This window comes from Tachypleus tridentatus, chromosome 3, assembly GCF_004210375.1.
Source record: "Tachypleus tridentatus isolate NWPU-2018 chromosome 3, ASM421037v1, whole genome shotgun sequence".
Taxonomy (NCBI): domain Eukaryota; kingdom Metazoa; phylum Arthropoda; class Merostomata; order Xiphosura; family Limulidae; genus Tachypleus; species Tachypleus tridentatus.
The window spans coordinates 57,867,252-57,880,864 of record NC_134827.1 but is presented as its reverse complement, the minus strand read 5'-3'; the positions used below and the strand labels follow the sequence as shown (position 1 = coordinate 57,880,864).

The 13,613-nt window shown below is 29.4% G+C and overlaps 1 protein-coding gene across 3 annotated transcripts in view; it reads left to right on the top strand.

Moving 5' to 3' along the window:
- The window catches only part of LOC143246933 (anoctamin-6-like), a 39,862-nt gene that overhangs the window by 19,109 nt on the left and 7,140 nt on the right, over nucleotides 1-13,613 (top strand). The window contains exons 1-5 of one of the 3 annotated variants that reach the window (XM_076494204.1): nucleotides 2,110-2,250; nucleotides 3,262-3,327; nucleotides 4,129-4,220; nucleotides 5,343-5,498; nucleotides 8,406-8,501. In XM_076494204.1, the coding sequence (XP_076350319.1) occupies nucleotides 3,285-3,327; nucleotides 4,129-4,220; nucleotides 5,343-5,498; nucleotides 8,406-8,501 (387 nt within the window). In that variant the 5' untranslated portion in view covers nucleotides 2,110-2,250; nucleotides 3,262-3,284. Of the gene's footprint in view, nucleotides 1-2,108; nucleotides 2,251-3,261; nucleotides 3,328-4,128; nucleotides 4,221-5,342; nucleotides 5,499-8,405; nucleotides 8,502-13,613 lie in introns of those variants that run through there. The other 2 variants (XM_076494205.1, XM_076494206.1) reach the window with 2 other exon arrangements.

Sequence of the window (13,613 nt, the reverse complement as noted above, 5' to 3'; positions counted from 1 at the left end):
TATCCATTGTGAATTGGGCAGCTGTGTTATGCTGAGACACAAAGCAAATATGGAAAATCTTTAAAGAAAAATTTTTCAATATTCAAGGTAAATATTTTCCTTACATAAAGAACAGGGTAGCAGCAAGTAAAAACAATGTTGACTCATGAAGAGTATTGGAAGTAAAATTAATGAGAAACAAAACAAATTGAAAATTAACTAATGTAACTTCTCTTATCAATAGGGGTGATGAAAATTGTTCCAGTACTTACAGACCCATTTGTCTTACATCAGTTGTAGATCACATTTTGGAGAGTCTGATAAAAGAAAACACTTCAAAAAAGTTATTTAACCAAGTTTAGAATTTTATCAGACAGCTAACGTGGTTTCACTGATGGAAAACCTTGCCTTACAAAATCTTCTGGCATTCTTTCAAAAGGTTACTATTTGTGTTGATGAGAGTAAGAGTAGATCAGGAAGAAAGGATTGTCACAAATGTAGTTCAACCAAACTAGATTAATGTCACAAATGAGGTACCTCAGGGTTCAAGTCTTAGGACCTTTGCTCCTTTTGATATGCATCCATGACACAGATGAAAGAATGGTCAATAAATAATTAAATGTGCAGATTACATTAAGGCATAGGGTGTTACTGCCTGTGAAGAGAATGCTGCTGATTTACAGAAATATTTGTATCATTCAGTGAATTGGGAAAATGAATGGCAGATGGGATTTTATTATAATAAATGTAAAATAATGCCACTGGATTATCATTATATGAATAATAATTTGGATGGGAATAATCTAAACAATAGAGAAAAAGGGATCTTAATATAATAGCTGATCAGTCTCAGAAGCTATCCAAGCATTGTGTTATTGCTGGTGGTAGAGCAAATAAAATTTTAGGTTATATCAACAGAGATTTTCAATATCAGTCTAAAGCAGTTATTATTTCATTGTATGATTCATTAGTTATATCATATTTGAAGTACTGTGTTCAGTCTTGGTATCCTTATCTTTGGAAGGGCTTTAAATTTTTGAAGGGGTTCAAAGTTGAGTTACTAGAAAGATGTCTAGGATGGAGTAGTCATATGAGGAGTGGCTGAAATCTCTCATTCTGCCTTCTCTTAAAAAAAAAAGAATTGAAGGAGGGATGTGATATGATAGAGGTGTTTAAGATTGTAAAAAGAATTGATAAAGTTGATGCATCATCTTTATTCATACTTAACAGTGAGAATTGTAAGACAAAGGAACCCAAGTATAAACATTGGCAGAGTAGATGTCACCTTTCAGGATATGTTGGAGTGTTTGTTTTTACTACGTCTTAGTCAGTAGTTGTGAATTATGGGTAAAACGTTGTTTGTTTGTTTTTGCCAAACAAGTCATGCATTCTTGTTGAAGAGAAAACAACAGTCATGCATTTTTTGTTGAAAAACGAAGCAAGTCATGCATTCCTGTTTAAATACAAAACAAAACAGGTAACGTGTTACTGTTTATTAAAGGCAAAATATTTTGGTTTGGTTTGTTTAGAAGTAAGCACAAAGCTATACAACGGGCTATCTATGCTTTGCCCACTACATGATTCAAAACCCGGTTTCTACCGGTGCGAGTCGTCAGATATACTTCAGTGCCACTAGGGTGCAAAAAAAAAAAGAAACAATTTCAAATTTCCGATGACAGTGCTTGTTGTCTTGAAATCATTTTAGGTGTTATTATTATATTCTCGTTGCAAAGTTGTATAATGAATTATCCAAACTCTGTTTACGGTGGAAATCTAAAACCAAATTTACGAAAACGTTACTTTTTTTTTCTTTGTAACTCTGACGATAACCAAGGAAGGTCAAAACGTTGTTTGTTTCTTTACATAAAAAAAAAGTTCTCAACCCAAACGAACTGTTTTTACATACATATAAAAGTACAGTGCATAATTATCGAAGTTTAATTTTTGTAGAGGATTTTATGTGGTAACTCAATTACAGATTATTAGTTGTCGCGAGAAAATTTCAATCTTTATCTAAAAATAGAGTTTGACGCAATTGTTATTTGCAAATTTTAATTTTAATGGCTATTTAACAGATAAACAACAATATTACTGCTGTAAAATAATGACAAAGGCGAACGTCATATTTTCTGTCGTATGCAATGCGCATGTCTTCTTTTCGAACCTGCGCAGTTGCCTTCGTTTGTTCCTTAAGCTTCATCGTTACGATTTGAAAGATAATCGAACGTTCTAGTTGTAGAAAACAAATTTTTTATAAAGAGTATTTTAAAGGTATTTTTCGCATTAAATCGTATCTTAAGTTAATTAGATTTATTTTAGTTTAGTCTTTTGAATTGTTTTATTGCATCACAAGCCTACAAGTTGTGTTTTTCTTGTGATTCTTACCAATCGAATTACATAATTAGGCCTAATATAGGCCTAATTATATAAATAATATATCTTTAATATAGGCGTGCTTCTAAGCTTTTCGATCTAAGCGATAATTCGTAAGTATCAGTCAGTAGGCCTAAGTATACATGCAAGTATTGTGGCAACAAGATTACTTTGTGACTGCATGTTTATCGCTCTCAGGTTCACGTAATCAGAGATTACCAATTTGCAAATTGAACAGTCCACATAAGTGGTTAGAAAAATCATTCCCCCCATCGGGTGTAAAACATCTACGACCCTGGACTGCCAAGTGCATCATTTTCTTAAGGTTGTACTTAAAAAATGTTGGAATTGAGAGTTTTTCTACACTATTTTTGATCTACTGAATAATTAGTTTCAAACATGTATCTTTTTCCTTAACATCTTCAAAGTTGAGTGTTGCACCATGTTAGGTCATCATCATTTGTGAATATTCTAGCTTTGGCTATTTCTGCTGTAACTTGGGCTAGTTGTCTTCATTCTCATGCATTTCACTTATCACAGTGCTTGCACATGTTCTTTATAAATAAATGGTTTTGTGGATAATGTGTCAGTATTTCTATAATTGTTTAAAGTGGTGCACAACATTTAAGTTATACAGTTGAAGTTTATGGAGTCATCTTGCTGTACAGAACTCCGAACTACAAAATTCCAGCCACCTACTTTGATGCTTCAAATAATAATAGTGTAGATGACAAGTTGTATCACAACAGTTTTACAGAATGACTATACTGAGAGCACAGTTCAAGAAAGCCCCTAACTTCACACAGATTGAGTAATTTGGTTGAATAAATAATAATAATAATATATGGTTACCTTTAGCAAGTGTAGTGTGTCTTAAAGTTTCTGTAAATGTCACATTTGGTTATCCAGATTAGCTGTTCAACATTAAGAAAATGAGGGCCATCATTTCAACATCAGGCCAAAGAAGTTTAGCAGGTAAGTACAGAATAAGAATATTAAATATTTCAAGACAAATATTGAAAAAGAAACATGTTTTCCATGTTGTAATGGTACAAGTTTTTCTTGTCATTTTATATATGTGTTTAATAATTTTGATTTAATATCATCATTTCAACTGTTACTTTCTAAAGAAAAATGTGCTTTTGTCTGTTCTACAAAATGTTTTATATGTACATAAAATGTGCTGAATTTATTCTTGTGAATTACTTACCAGAGGGATTTAAAATAATAAATATGAAGTAAGATCTTTCATTTCATTCACCACTTGTTGAAACATTATACCAGTTTTAGGGAATTTAACCCCTCAATTTGCGCTTGTCGAGGCTAAATCATTAGTGGTGAAATTCTCTGAAACTGGTATAACTCACGTGACGAACGGCAAATCAAATATTTGTAGAGACACTGTAGTTAAATGACATTTATAATTGTTTTGAGTCTGATTTTTTTTTAAATATCTAAAAAACGATTTACAGCTAACAGGAGATTATATTCAACAAACAGTTAATTTAGAGCCATTTTTTATGATTGATTGGTCACTAACTACAGTTTGTCATTATCTCATTGAAAACGTAACCTGGCAGATATAAAAGACTGGTTAGTGTAGGTAGTGTTTGTTTGTTCATTTTGAAGGTTAATATTTGAAAAGTAAAAAACATTTGGACATAAGAAAACCAGATTTTCCTTACAATTTACTTTTAATTTCAACAGTGAACAACATTAAAAAATTACCATTTTTGTGTATTCTTTAATTGTTTTTATTATTATTATTTCTGTTAGATTCAGAGTCTGAGTCCAGCACTTATAAAAGTGCTGAAGATGCGAGATCAATATCAAGTGAAATTGATATTCAGATTGAGGAATCCACAGAGGTATTATTACATTGTTCAATAGTTAAAAAGAGTTTATGATTCTGTTTATTATTTATTACATGATGCATGTTTATTAGCACTTCTCCTGTTTTGTCATTACAAAATAGTTACGTTGTTAACTTTTTTTACTTAAAACATCAACAAATATTCAAATTTCTTGTATTTTAAAGTTCTAATGGTGTATGTAAAAAAATCAAATCTTATAAACAGTTTTTAATGTACAACTGTCATGTGAATTAAGTAGTTCAATAATTGAGGTATTGAATGGTGGAATAAATGTGTCTTATATACACCTTAAGTTGGCTTGATTCTTTCCAGCATTTTAAATACATATATATATAGAACACTAGTGTAATTTTGATATGATTATATTTTGTATATTTATTCATAATATAAATATTTACTGTGCCCCTTTGTGTATATAACATGTCTTGTTTTTTATCAAGGGAATTAATATGACAGGTTTGATGTACATGATGTAATTTTTTTGCATCAATTACTGAAATTAAATGCTTTTTTTCCTCAAAATCATAAACTATTCTGCAACATTTAAAGATTTTCTTTCAACATTTTTTTCTCGAAGGGAAGAATTGTATTTGGTGAATTCTGTGGTGCAAAAGATTCCTGTGCTAAAGACACACTATGTCTATAAACATTGTCTGGTTTTATATTCAAAGATCTTTTTTTAGAAGTATGTTTAAAATGGTCCTGTTTTAAGGGCCCCTTATTTATTATTACAAAAGTTATCATTTAGAAATAAAACCCTTAAATTTTGAACAAAGTTTTTTGGGTGGGAGTAAGTTTAGGGGAGGTTTCCCCATGTTCTGTGGTAAGAAAACTTATTCATTTATGCAGCTCGTGAGCTTTACATGTACAGAAATTACAAACTGTCACTAGGATATTTCAGTAAATGTGCTTATATACCCTTTAGAAGCCTATTAATAATTTTTTATAAATACAGATTCACTTTTGATAGATGAGAAAAGATCAAGTGTATATGTATATATTAAATTATTTTCATTATGAACAAGAAACAAAACCTTCAGATAAACCAATAATGATTTTGTTTAGATGAAATAAAACCTAATTAGAGTTATAAAATTTTGGAATTGTATTAACTAGGAACCTTCTCTGTTTGATGATGAACACCATCAAACTGACTTTGTGTTGGTTTATAAGCCATCTTCAGAGAAGGACAGTGGTCCTCACAGAAATATTAGACAAATTTTTGAAGCCAATTTGGAGGACGAAGGGCTTGAACTGGAACATGTTCATCAAGTAAATGTTGTTTTTTCATTACATATTTGTTATTTCATGATGAATTGTTAACAGATGGTTCAGGTGTTTGTTTTACATAAGAAAATAAAGTACGAAACATAATATTTATGATAATATAAAATGTAATTAAAGTAACATTGTGTGTTTGGGTACAAGATTTATTTTCATATCATGTAGTTAAAGTAATAAATGCAAGTCTTCAGATTTTTGCTTATTTGCAAAGCTATTATTTTGCTGTATCTTTCATTGTTGTGTTTTTAATGTGTCTTTTTTCAGACTTGTTTTATATTTATATTACAAAAATATTCCTTTTCTTTAGTTGTTAACTTTAAATAGTTCATCATATATTTAACAAACTACCAGTACTTAGAAAAAAAAAATATTCATTTCAAGAGTTTATTCATATGAAATATTTAAAGCTAGTGCTATAATTATTAGTGTAACATTTGTTTTTAGTAATTTCTTAAGATAAAAGATAGCTTTGTGCATAGATCAACAAATTATGTAACAAGCTTGATACACTGGTCTGTCTAATGGTATACTGTATCACAAAAATATTTACAATGGTTACGTGAAGAGTTGGGTAACCTGTTTTTTATTAATAATTTTACTTATAATCCTAGTAATATTTTATAAGGTTTATTAGGCTAAGGAGATTTAGGTTAAGCTTAAATTAATATATTAAGTTGTATATACTCTGTTTGCTGTGGAAATGAATTTTACCCAAAACGGTTTTAACTTAATAATATTTGACAAAAGTACGTTAAAGAAATCACATATTGCTCATTCTTGCTTTTGTTCCCCTGGTGGGATAGTGATAAGTTTAGTGATAACACTAAAATCCAGGGTTGTATTCCCTATGGTGGACACAGCAGATAGCTCAATGTGGCTTTGCTCTAAAACAAACAAACATTGTACTCATAACAAAAATATGATGTAGAAACCACACTAGAAACATCTTTTACTGTGTGAACCATGATATTCATATGTTATTTAATCAATTCTTTAATGTATTAAAATATAGAACCAGAGCTGACTTTAAATAATAAAGTAATAACATGATGTGATTAGTGCATTTAAGTTTTCTCCTTTTGAGACCTTTTATGGGCTGTTATAAAAGAATTAAAAATAAATGAAATATAGCATGTGGTAAATTGGTTACTCCTCATCCTGAGGATAGGTCTTAGGGCTTATGTCACATTTTCACAGTTATATTTAAAGTGTAACTATCTCACTTTAATATCATTGTATATGAATAAACATGAAATCAAAAGATGTTTAATAATTAAAATATTAATATTACATAAATTTTAAATTCTTAATTTTATAAGTAAATACTTTTAAAAAAATCCTCAAACTCCCATAGTATGAAAATTGTGTAATTTACCGTCTAGTTTTTGTCTCCTCTCTTATTTATTTTCTTCTCCTAAAAGTAGATGTAGAAATTATTTGTTGTAACATAGTTATTGCTCAAGCAAAGCATATTTTTAAAGCCTTCAATATAATTAATTTACAGAGCCATAAATAAGAAAATCAGATCCACTTACCACACCTGCCTCTCACATTCTTTCTTTCACAAATTACCAGTAGTTCTTTCTGATGTCATAAACTATATTTATTTACATGCAATAAAAAGTCAAAGATTTAATCTAACAAATTATATATTATATTACTTCATTTTTTTTCTTCAGAGAATTGTTTATTTTCCCTCCAGTTCAAATGTTATTTCCATGTGAAACATTTTGATGAGCTTACCTGAAATTTTATCTCATAGGTGGAAAGCCAGAGAAATTGTGATAGTTGTAGGAGATTGTTTGTTTTCCATGTTTTATTATTTTGTGTATGTAAGTGCATTAATTAAACAAATCAAAAATTTTTAGCCTGTTTATACTACTAATACAAAACACTAGGCTTAAATTTTGTCAAAACAAAAAATTTGAAGATCCAGTGAAGTACTGTAATTTTTTGTTTTTCACATCTATTTTTTATTCATTATAATGAAGGTAAATAAAATGTAAAAAAAGTAGATAGTTGTTAAATTGAAGAAGGTTTAATTTGGTAAGGTAGAGAAAAATAATAATGGTACTACAAATGCTTCACAAGGTATGCTTGTGAGTAGTTCATGAGTTACATTATTTGATCATGTAATATATGATACACTTTGTCATGGGATTTTCAACTTTTGTGGTGGAATTATTAGTTAGACACAGTTCAAAGAGCAATAAAACAAAAATATTTCAGTAGAAATTATATCATCACAATATTTAAGCTACTTTTGATAAAATCATAGTTTCCTGTTACAATTTGCAGTCATTATGGAAAGAACATAATGATAATTTTGATTTGTTTCCTTTTTTTTTATCATGGTGTTTATGAGGAGTGTCAAACTGAAAAAAATGCATGGAGAATTAGGATAGAGAAAATAGAAGATAGAATATGAAGTTTTATTGAGAAAAACTTTTGATATTTATTCAAGAAGTTTTGGAGATTACACAAATGAAATTTGATAATTTTCAGATGAAGGAAATTATTTTTTATCTTTTGTAATAACCACTTGGAGCAGTCAATAATTTGATTTATTTCTGGTGTTTGTATTCAAAAATCTGGTAATGTTCACTGAAAGCTTGTGAAATTTCAATGTTTTTATGTAACTTTTATGGGGCCACAAACCAAGTTGATTGTACTGAGCTCGTGGTAAGAGTGTTAAAATATGAAAAAAAGTTATTTATATTACTGAAAAACATATTTTTGGACTATTATCTTAAAATTTTCAAACTTTTTGAATTGTGTGAAATATGTTTTAAATCATATATTTATTTATATTTTTACTCACAATACCATTTGAATTGAAAATAGACAATAAGAAAACCTCTGTAAGGTTACATCTTATTTTTTATCTTTCAATAGTGCTCTGTTGGTGTAAACTTTGTCAAAATTCATGCCCCATGGGAAGTTTTAACTCGATATGCTGAAATATTAAAGATGAAAATGCCGATTAAGGAGGTAAGATGATTTAATGATAGCTTGTTATACAGTTTACAATGAGTATTTGCTCATTGATTTGTAAAGATATGCAAGCTTTTTATGAGACTGACGAAAATGTGATGGAAGTTTTACCAGTGTTTAGAATTATGTTGAAAACTTGTACTGTATTAATTATAACCAAATATTTATGTAATTATTCTTTTCAACTTTGTATATTCTACTTCAAATTGTCTTCAACTATATGCAAGTTTGAACTAAAAATATTAAATAAATTAATTAATTTACACAAGTATATTTATGATGTGAATAAAAGTATCTTCAAACAAAACACTGTATCACTGATATTAATCAGAGCTGAAGTTATTATACTATTACTGTATTTAGTTGTTATACAATTATTTCTTTGTAAATTCATGGATTTCCCTTTTTGTCTGGTGGAATGTGTTAAGTAAGTTTGTTTCCTTTGCATGACCATAAAACTCAGTGTGATGTTCCTTCCTAAATGATGTTCAACAGCTGTGTGACACTGCATGTTGTTAATCCACCACTGGAAGTAGTTCTTTAATTTGATTTTGTGATTACACTGAAATGGTGTTTAGAAGAGAACAGCTTTTGATTTTCTCATTTTTGGATTAAGTAAAGTAAAATGCAAATAAATTCTTAGCATTTACAGACATTTGTGAAGAGATAATTTTAAAGCAACATATCAAGGGAGTTGAAACCAGTTATGTCTTAAATGTTGCATTTTGTAGAAAAGAAATATTACATATTTGGATAGGGTTTTTTTGTCTACCATCACATCCATCCTGGTTGATAAATCCTTGTGTTGAAAAAATGTTTGTGTTGGCACAGAAACGTTACATACAAAAGATGGATTTAAAATCCTGTTTTTACATACTCTTAATTTGGAATCTATAATCAACTAATTAAGAAAAATTTACAGTTTACTGTGACATGAAAATTTCTTCATGAAATTCCACATAGTGGTTATATTCCCAGTCTTTGCTGCTTCTGAGATATCTTAATGTTAAATGTATGTGCAATGAAGAGGTCAATGGAACAGTACTAACTTATGAATTGTAAAAGATATATCACAGCTTTTATAGTTGGCTAATTTTTTTTCAGAAACATTACAGGATCAATTACTTTTATGAAATATTAATGAGTTTTATTTGTTCCACAATTTTTTTGCACACAGTTGTCAGCTATAAAACTTAACTACTGATTGTAGCAGTGACAGTTTGAAATAATTTTCAAAATGTTTGGCAAAATTTGTGCATTTTTGTTTGGATTAAAATGATTATTATAACATTCTTGTATTATTTTAAAAATGATCGTGTTGTTATACTATTCCTTTGATATTTTCTATACATCAATCCTGAAATATTACACGTCAGATAGAGCATAAAATACTGATATACGTGAATTCTGATGAATCATAAGTTAGAAAAAGTGTTCTTTCTTGCTGTCCTTTCGTTTTAGAGATTAATGTAAATTTTGGAATAATTGTTTTTGGATAATTGTTTATTATCTTTAGAGTAGAAGGGTATATTTTCCTAAGCCAAATTTTTAAGTTTGCTCTGTACTTGTTTGGGATGTGGTTTTGAAGCTTGTTACTGTTTTTGAATGTATTGTTGCAAATTCTTTCATGGATTTTAAAAGGTTTTAAATTGTTTTGCTTCTCTAAATATTCTGTATAAACATCTTTCCTCACAGAGGACTGTGATGTATTTCTCGAGTGTATTTAGTAAATCCTTTCATGGCTGTGTTGCACTGTCAAATTATTTGAACTGTGTTTCGTTAAAAGCATTCCGTATCAATATTCTTCTTCATAAAGGGCTTTGACAAACATTCTTGAGTCTCTTCTGTAAGTATACTCATGACATTTAATATTGTCAAAGGACCATTGATTTGCCATAAACCAAATGTGTAAAAGTTAATCATTTTAGGTACAGTGCTGTAATTCAAATCTGTCTCATCATACTAGAGCGTTAACATGCAGATCTTTCTCTTAAAGTGTGATTAAGGAGATAACTCGTTATATTTGCACTTAAGCATTTTTTTTTTTTTTACTGTAATGACTTTCATTCATTCTGAAGCAACTAGTGCTAAATACCACTTATATTCTTTAAATATGTTTACAAATGTAGGTGTATTGTGGTGAATAAAGGAAAATTCAGTCATATAAATTACAGTCCCCTACTGCAAGGAGTTTACTTTTCTGGGGTTACTGATGAGGGGAGCTGATTTCGAATAAACTGCTCTAATTTGGTGAAAAGTAATGTTTCAAATGATAAGCTTGACTTCATGTTTTTTTCTTGCTGAAACATATGGTATATATATATGATAATGAGAAAAGAGTCAACATTATTCTAAAGACCACTGTCACTCCTTGTACCATCCCTAATTGCTATGTAGCATAATACATTCAACTGGTGGGAACTTATTCAGTGTTACATCATCACTGTTTACAAGGAAGGGATGATAGGAGGATGTCAACAGTATAATGTGGAGTTGGTGTGATAAAAACTATTGTTGTGATACAATATTTTAACAGAAGGCTACAACAAAGTCAAGACCATTATGTAATTAATTTGAATATCTGATACAGGACAGCTGTCCACATAAAACCGATGAAAATCAACTCAGTAATAGATATTACTAATTAAATATACGGTTTTACATTTTTGCTTGTAATCTCTTTGTTGTTGTCAGTTGAGTATTGTTGTTTGTTAGTGATATTCTTGGCTGTAATTCCAGTTATAACTCATGATAATAATTAGCTTAGGTGATTTAGGATAGGCTTAATTCCGTATAATAAGCTAGCAATATAAATTAATTTTTATGATTAAAATGTCATGACAAAAGTAGTGCTAATAAAAATAGATTTATAAAACAAACTAACTTGTATTGGTACCACAAAATCCATAAAACAATTCTCCACTTTGTGCTGCATTCAAGATTCAATAAATTAGAAAAAAGTTTATGCAAGAGCTATTTCTTTATTGCAGAACATAGTTTCAAATAAAAATACTCTGATAACAAGAACATTACTTCACTGTGGCTGCACATGTGTGTTTCATTATATCTTTACTGATGTAATGTGTAAGTACAGGAAGTAATGAATAAAGTGAAACTATAAGAAGTAGCTGGAAAGCTAACATCATTATTATTATTATGACTAAGGACAAGATGTAGTACAAATGGTAAATACATTTACTACAACAAAATTACTGTTAGTACTGTAATAATACACCATGTAAAGAACATGCTTTAATTATATATAGTAAGATATTAAAGAGAAGTAAAGCTAATCGTGGCTGCAATATAACAGTGATTCATTATTACCTTAAAATTAATTTTAGAGAAATTATATTGTTGATTGTTATGTATTGTAATTTATCTCAGATCAGTCTCCAATTTATCATGTTACGTACATAATGTATTACAATTTCAAACAGCTGGAAATTTTAATTTAAATGTTAATTAAGTGTTGATATGTATTAAATTTGTCATTTGTCAACAAGATTGATACACACAAAAGATATTTAATGTCCTTGTAAATATACTAATGCCATAACTCAATTCACTGAAGTTAAACAGGTTGTGATGTTCAGTATCTATAAACATTCCTGATCAAATTCTATAGTTTTCTGATTAATAAGTATTAATCACAATTATAGCTTCTGTGGCTTGCAGTGCACTGATTGTAGTGATAAAAAAAAATTGTTCTGCCTTTTGGTGCATCGATTTATATGGTTTAAGGAGATATTCTTGAATGTTAAACCATTTTTAAATACGTGTAAGCATTTTTGTAAAATAAATATTGTTGATTCTTACTCTCAAGAATCTTCTACAAAGTTAGAAAACAGCTGGGGCTTGCATAATACACGTCCAACAATATACACTACAACCATCAAATTGAAAGAAATGTAGGCATCAGAACAAATGCATAACAGTGAATCTGTTGCATGATGTGTGAAAGATTTGAAAAAAAGTTTTATTATTTTGTAAAACTGTTACTCGTGTTATTGGTGGCAAAAAAGGTTATTGGATTTCTAACAATGTTGAAAAAATATGGTGTTTGCTTTGTGATAGGGGAAACATCATTTGTGAAACATTAGAGTGAGCATATGAGCTCTGTCTGTGAAATCTTGTAATGTTGTTTAACCAAACTGTTATTTGTCAATATAGAATAATATGCTTTGATTTTTTTTTTTTTCCCCAAAGTAAATTCTGGCAGATATGTTTTATAGTGTTTAGAACTCTGATCATGACTTTCACAAACACAACTAATATGCAAAGATTTATTGTGTAAAATATTGAAGTTGGAAGAAATATAAATCTGAAACTTGTGAAATTAATTCCTTTAGTTATTTCCTGTATTTGTTGAGTAAAAATACATAGCTTGTAAGAATTTGCGTGTTTAAAAACCGTGATAACTTTGATGGAAAATATTATCATAGAAACATCTAACATTGAGTATTAATTCCTGTAGTTTGCAAAATATATTGAAATTATTTATGAATGATATTTTTAAAATTTTAATTAAAAGAAAATGGTGTAATTATTACTATAATCAAATGTTTTTATTATTTTTTTTTTTTATTTTAAACAAAGCTGCATGAGGGCTATCTGTGCTAGCTGTCCCAAGTTTAGTAGTGTAAGACAAGAGGAAAGGCAGCTAGTTATCATCACCCACTGCCAACTCTTGGGCTACTCTTTTATGAACAGATAATGGGATTGGCTGTCACATTATAATGCCCCACCACTGAAGTAGTGAGCATGTTTGGTATAATGGGGATTTGAACTCGCGACCATCGGATTACGATTACGAGTGGAGTGCCTTAACAACCTGGCCATGCTGGACCTAGTGGGAGTGTCAACATCATCGTGGCTAGGAAGCAGTGGTGTAGACTGATTGAAGAATGCTGCCAATGCTGTTTGTCTAGCATGCTCACCTTTTATCTCTGTAAAGTTCTTTATACAAGATTAGGGCATTTTAAACATTGTGTTCAATTATTGAGGGTTCAATCACAATTTTGGTCTGGATTTTGACAGTTTGATAAAATAGTAAAAATCAATTTGGCAGCTTTTTCTGTTTTAAAAACAATTGTTATTCTGGTTCTT